The sequence below is a fragment of the Acipenser ruthenus genome, chromosome 16, assembly GCF_902713425.1.
Source record: "Acipenser ruthenus chromosome 16, fAciRut3.2 maternal haplotype, whole genome shotgun sequence".
NCBI lineage: Eukaryota > Metazoa > Chordata > Actinopteri > Acipenseriformes > Acipenseridae > Acipenser > Acipenser ruthenus.
In genome coordinates, this window is record NC_081204.1 from 33146350 (window position 1) to 33153513 (window position 7164).

Here is a 7164-nt window from a genome sequence, read left to right on the forward strand (position 1 = left end):
ACAGACAGGAAACAATACCTCTTCCTACCACTAGAGGGCAGAAAACCCCAGAAAAAGAAGTACAAGTTTGCTATAACACTTTGAAAACATGTTCACAGACCTCTTTATATGACCAATATATTTTTGTAAATGAGGCTATGCAGGGTTTTCATGATCCACTCTAGCTTTTGAAACTTTAGAGTACTGCTTTTCCTGCTACGTTTTTACTTCCTGTGTCATGACTCCCAGACATGGAAATTTACCTTTACAACAGGAAACAAAATTGCAAACAGGAAAAACGTGTTAAGTCTATTTTGCAACATTTGGGTTGGTGCTTGAAAAATGAGCATTCATTCCATTTAAAATACCTCCTGTATACCAGTATTGCAAGACGTACAGTAAGAAACTATATTTGAAAGACTTTTTTTACATGTATTTTAAGGACAAGTAAAAACTACAGTGTTTCTATAAATTGATTTTCACTTAAAATGTTTGAAGTGTCTTCCCTGCAAAACATACGCAGGTTTCTGCAGTTATCAGGTATTTTTCCCAGCATGGAAACCTCTTCATTAGATTGAATGAGTCCAACTGCATGCCAGACCAAACTTTAGATGTGTGCTCTGCTTTCAGCCAGCAGGGGGGAGCCAAATAACAGGCTAAATACAGCAGCTCCCGAAACTGGAGCAACAGGAAATTGATTTTGAATGAATCCGTGTTTCCTCGTGAGGCGAGAACAGCAAAATACTTACTGCTTTCAATAAAAGCAGCCTGCAAAGTGACTATAGCTGCACATGCATTTTTCATTTTTGAGTGAATTGCCACTGAAAAACCCAAGCATTACACTTCAAATAGGGTGCCTCTATATCCTTATACTGTAGTTAAAAAAAACAAACAAACAAACAAACAAACAAACAAAGATAAATGTGCAATCATGAATGCCAGAACAATCCGTTATCATTTTTTAATAGCTTTGTTATTTGGTACTCTTCAAATGCTGCAGAAAGTATAGTGATGCAATGATTACAATTTAAACTTGAGGGAAGTTTAGAAAGGATTGTTTGTTGAAAGGCGGTCGTCCTTGCATGCCATCAGACGAACTAAAGGAAATACTCTACTGCTCCAGTACTATCACATTTTGACAAGACCTACTGGAAAGGCTGCTCAGGAAGTGAAGTGAGGAAGTATATTTGCGTTGTACAGGCTTCTGTGCAGTGCTTCACTTATGGGTTTCAGTGCACGGTGTAACGTCAATATGCTTCCCCAACCCACTTCCTCCCAATCAGCCATGTGTAATAATTTCAAAATCTTTGTTGGGATACGTAGTAAGAATGGTACATAATGATCTGAGCAGAAACAAGAGTAAAGAACACATAAGGGGATATTAAACAGGGAAGAATAAATGTAGATGCTATACCGTATTCCTTTTAAATCAGAAGGCTGTGAGGGATAAGTAGTTATTTATAATTGGCATTTGCCATGTGAACCCAGAAAGTAATAAATGCAAGCACACCCCAAGCAGCAGTCCCCCCACCCCCACCTTGCTTTCTGGGACTAAGAGAAGCATTGTGCAAGCACTGCCAAAGTATCCCTGAAAACTATAAGCCCTGCATTAATCTGCTTGGCACGCACACACGAAAGAAAAGAAATCCATTCAAAGTATTTCCCACCCCTAACCCTAATGTCTTTTCCCAAGGTTGTCTGAAACTCTGTGAGGTTATCAAAAGGTGGTCATCTGAATGCTACAAAAACACGTGTGTGCCCTTGAGAAACATCTGTCCGGCTCTAAATCTGTGCGAGCTGGCATTGCCGGCCTTGATCTTTCACAGCCATTACTTTTCTTATAGGTACCATGCTGGAGTCGGATAACTTGAATCTGACGTGAGCAGAATCTGGAAAGAAAAGAAAAGGACAGGGCTGTATGTCACATCGAATAACATATACGATAACATCATGTTTATTTGCAGTTATACAGACCTCTTGGCTAAAGCGGACAGGTGAAATATCTCTACTTGGAGCACGGCACACGTACAGTAATGTGTTCAGCCCACGATGAAGAGATTTTCTGTGTGCAAGTCTAGTGCTGCACTTCATGGTAAAAGCATCGCAGTCGTGCAGTAGAGCATGGTAAAATAATTGGGAAATCGTGGCAGTGGGGAAAACCTGAGTATACGAAAATAGAACTTAGAGGGGTGTAGATTGTGAACATCTGGTCATATATAGGCAACTAAGTTTAGGATTTGTTCTAAATAACATTCCAGCTGAATGAGTAGCACCAGGGCCTGCTGCCTGTCGTTTATCTGGATGCCTAGCTAAGTGCAGAGGCTGTATTTAAGGTAAATCGGAGCACTACATCTGCAGCATGATAGATTCTTGCTATCTGTTCACGTCATTGCTCCATGCACCATAGATAACAGTCTCTGCACTCAGCTTTCTTGTTTGTTTACATTCCCTAAACTTTTCCCACCTTGAAGTCTCCTTGCTAGTCAGTGAACTGAACGCTAGCCGTGTTGCCCTTTTCAAGTAAAGCTCAGACATGGTAAAGTACTTAGGTACAGTATGATGGTAAAGCATGGTAAATACAAAGTCTTTAGCATGGTAAAAGCATAGTAAACTACACATTTACTGTGGTAATAATTAGTGTGCGCCTGCTACTGTACTCAAACAAACAAACAAAAAAAACTATTTAACAGAATGTAGGGAACGACAGAACTTAAAATAGGAACAGGAGGATACTTTCAGAAATGAAAAATATTTTGTAATTAAAGGTTATAATAACGTAATAATGATTAAAACACCTTTTCACAAATGCTACTTTAATAAGCAATACAAACAAAACAACATTTCTGACGAATATACGCTAAAAAATGAACAATACATAAACTGTATAAAGAACTGCACGTCATTGGCTTTGATGACGCAAGTTTCATATTAAATTCTGATTAAAAAAAAAAAAAAAAAAAAAAAAAAATCCTGCACGTATTTGCATTATTAACCCCAGCAAAGAAGCTGAGAGCCGCCTCCCTGGGCAGTGCTAGTTTCAAGGCTCTTGACGCTGTACTTAGACCTTCCAGGCAGCCCCGGTTTGCAGACCTGCCAACGACATGGCACGGTGTGTGGTACGGCTCCAGTCCCTCCTCTGTGAACCTGTATTACTACAGCCTTACCTGCTGGGGTCTGCGGTGACACGGCATCTCAGACGCCCGCTGCCATGGGTGGCTTCACAGCACCGAGACTTCCACACCACGCGGGGAGTTTTTAAAGAGGCTGCGGAGAACAGGTGCGTTAATTAACAATGTCTTTCTAAAATAGGTTTTAAAAAAGTTTTACTTCTGAACAACAACTACGCGTACCATCCATAAAGCCGTAACTCATGAGCTTGTGCTTTTGTTATTTATTATTTTTTTTACTGCAAGTCTGTTTGATTCAGTGAATACAGTTTGATAGTCATTAAACTTTTCATTAAAATACATTTCTTTTTTCTTCCTGTTGCTTTATATGTGGGAAAAATGGCATGCATGATAGGGTTGTGAACAGAACCTTGCATTTCAAAGGTATGCACAGAATTTTAGAGATCCTTTTGGTGATAGTGGCAAGAAAGCTTCAAGGAAGTGGCTTGATTGACTCCAGGTAATATTACAAAACTTGCGTGAGGCGCTGTGGTTTCACCAAAAATGCAGGAAACTTTAGACCATAACAGGTTGTTACCGAGTGCTGAAATTACCAAGCGCTTTCGCAACTGCATTGTCTTGCTGAGGATTCCAAAAATGCCTGCTGATCTCCTGAGAATGCTAATGCTAATGCTGTTTTCTAAGAGGTTTATTCCACTAAACAAGGAACGATAGTCAGCCCTTTAAAAAGTCAAGGGTTAAGAAAGTTTTATCCATTTTGAGCACAATGGTAAACTCAGATCTCAATACAGTAGGCACCGTGTGCACACTCATTAAAGACTTCCCATTGCCTTTTGTTTTTAAATGGTTTTGACATGCTTTATCATTATATACGTGTGCCTGTGGCTTACACTTTGCTGTGCTTCTAAATACTGCAGCAAGCTTTTATTACAGTGCAAGCTGTTCTATTGCATCACAGCAAGTGATCGTTCCTTCACTAGCTGGATCATTCTCCAGTGTTATCAGCCTTGCCAGCCTTGGCCTCCTGAGCAGTATTACTGAAGAATAGGGGCTGGCCAATGTAAACATGTGATAAAGAGCAATGGATACAATTCTTCAGGGTAAAGGTTCTTCCTGACTGACAGTTAACCCACTGAGACTGAAACACTAGACTTTACTGCATAGAATTAACATCTATGCCAGTTTACTAAATCCACAGGCAGGGGGGATTATAATTGTACACCTTTATCATTTCTTACAGAGCAGCTACAGTGTGTAAACCTACAGGGATTCCACAAGCGTTGGGAGGCTCTTTTTCAGAATTCTCATAGAATCTCTAACCATTCTATAGCTCGATTTAGACCTTGATTAAAAAAAAGAAAGACATGCATTACTAAAAAGCATTTGTTAAAAAACTATAGATACTTTGAAAACACAAAAACATTGCAGAATGACCACGGAATTCGAATGGAATGTGTGAAAATCGCACTCGCACACAGCTCACTGTCCTTGCTAACTGGAATCAAAGCACTGACGCACGGCAGGTTAGGGTCAGGGGGACAATGCTCTGTAATAGAGTTGTTTTTGTACAGTGTGTTGTTTGGACATGCTGTGTACTTACACTTCAACAAGTTTGTCATAGACTTCTATAGAAGATTCACTGAGCTGCAGTATTTCAGGGCAACACGTTTTGTTCATCAAAGTGTAAAACAGGGTTTTGGAGCCCATTTCTTAATTAAAAGGGCACAATGGCTGCTTGAATACCAGTCCTAATATCCTTTAATATATATTTGTTTCCCAGCAAAATAACAATCCACTTCATTAACCAAGACGGAGAGAGGACCACGACTACAGCGACGGAGGGGGAAAGCTTATTGGATGTCGTGGTTAACAAGAATTTAGATTTCAGCGGCTTTGGTAAGACTTCTGAGTGAATAAATCATGTTTTTAACTTCAAATGCCAAACTTTCTTTCCTCTGCTATTACCTTTCACATATAACTGAAAATGTTGTTGGCATGTTTTGATCATTTTATTACTACGGTTCTTTTTTTTTTTTTTATAAGCACAACTGCAGTGTATGTCTTAGGATCCCAAGAATACGTGTGGCCCAGTCGGCTTGGAGGTTATAGTGGATAGTTAAATGAGCTTAAGGCTGTTCTTAACCCTCATCCTGCTCTCAACACCAAGTCAATGACGTCTTCATTTATTTTGTTAATTATACAACCCTGAATCGAAGGGGTGATATTATGATGATGATGATGATGATGATGATGATGATGGATTAATGTTCCTTACCCCAGATGTTACAATATGTCTTTACATGTGACCCTGTTCTGTCTGGTTGTTCCAGGTGCTTGTGAGGGAACACTAGCCTGCTCAACATGCCACCTGATTTTTGACAAGAACGTTTTTAACAAGCTGGAGCCCCTGGTGGATGAGGAGCTGGACATGCTGGACTTGGCCTATGGCCTGACTGACACGTACGTTTTGTTGTGTGTCAACAGATAATTTCAGATGGCCTTGACTCTGAATAGCAGAGAGAGGCTCTGTACTTCAACCTGGCCTGTGTTATCTGTGTTAAGACCTTGAGAGCAGGTTTAATCAAAGTCAGTTTATAATAACCTTAAACTTTGAAAACCACATCCAGTATAATACAGTATTCTCTCTCTCAAGCCAGCTTTTCTCTGGACCCTACCCTACCTGCTGTACCTACTGAACACTCCTCTGTAACCCCGCCCCTCTGTGTGCTGCAGGTCTCTAACCCCGCCCCTCTGTGTGTGTCGCAGCTCTCTAACCCCGCCCCTATATATGTGTCGCAGCTCTCTAACCCCGCCCCTCTGTGTGCTGCAGGTTTCTCTAACCCCGCCCCTATGTGTGTTGCAGGTCTCGTCTGGGCTGTCAGGTGTTTGTTCAGAAAGGGATGGATGGGATGACGGTTCAGGTGCCGCAAAAGGTGAATGACATCAGGAAGGCAGCAGAATCGTCTTGGAAACAATGAGAGACAGGAAGGCAGCAGAATCGTCTTGGAAACAATGAGAGCTCACACTTCATACTGCTGCTGCGGCTGCTGCTGATGCTGATGTTTTTTCTGTGTCCTGAGTTTTACACTTTGTATCTGCCCATTAAGAGGCTTCCCCAGAAATCCACAGCATTCTCATCTCTTTAGTAAGCACTTACCTGCCTCCCCCACCTGTACCTGGTAACCAGTAGCCCTCATTAACCCAAGCCAGTGCCCCTGATATTCCTTCTTAGTGTGCTGAGTGCATGTAAAAAAACAAACAAACATTGACTTTTTCTTATTTATCCAGGTCGGAATATATTAAAGGTTTCCTCGAGACATTTCTGTGGTGACAAATGCCCATGTTCAGACTAACTCGCCATGCATGTGTTGTAAAGACCATTAATGTGCATGCATTGCTTAGTGGTTTTCAAAGATATTGCAAGCATTGTTTGTGCTGATGAAATGTAATCATTAAAATCTATTTACAGTTACTGCAGTGTGTGATTTCTTTCATACAATACAATACAATACAATACAACTTACTTTTATAAAGCACTCTTCATGCGACACATCCCAGGGCAGTTTACCATAAAAACCAAAAAAGAAAAAGACAAGCCAACGGCCAAGCAATCCAGCTCAAAAATACAATTCAAACAGATATGTTTAAAAATGGATTTGAAAGTTTCAGCTGTGCCAGCACGCCTGATATGATTTGGGACGGAGTTCGAAAGGCAGGGAGCAGAGCAACTAAAGGCCCCCTCGCCCCTCCTGATTTCAAGGAGCTACCAGGCCAGCATTTGCTGATCTCAGAGTAGCAGCATAAGGTACCAACAGTTCTGCACATATGAAGCCCTATAATGGGAAATGCTGATTGCAACAAATACAGTGGGTGTTGGTTTTGGATTTGAAAGCCCTGGGAGAAGCATTGTTCTCTACTCAGTACTCAATACTAATGGCAATCTGTTGTTCCCACTTTTTTCTATTGCCCATAAGAGTCTGGAGCCAAGCAGTTTCTATTTGCAATGAAATGTAGTGCCTCGAAGCTCCAGGGGGCTGGTTTAACCCACCAAGCAATA

The 7164-nt window shown here is 40.9% G+C and overlaps 1 protein-coding gene across 1 annotated transcript; it reads left to right on the plus strand.

Annotated features, from left to right (window-relative positions):
* The first annotated feature begins 3001 nt into the window (after window positions 1-3001).
* LOC117412149 (adrenodoxin-like) lies at window positions 3002-6579 on the plus strand. Its single transcript, XM_034020157.3, has 4 exons — window positions 3002-3256; window positions 4888-5003; window positions 5438-5567; window positions 5971-6579. The coding sequence occupies exons 1-4, from the start codon at window positions 3081-3083 to the stop codon at window positions 6083-6085; spliced, it is 537 nt and encodes a 178-aa protein (XP_033876048.2). The 5' UTR covers window positions 3002-3080; the 3' UTR covers window positions 6086-6579.
* Window positions 6580-7164: the final 585 nt, after the last annotated feature.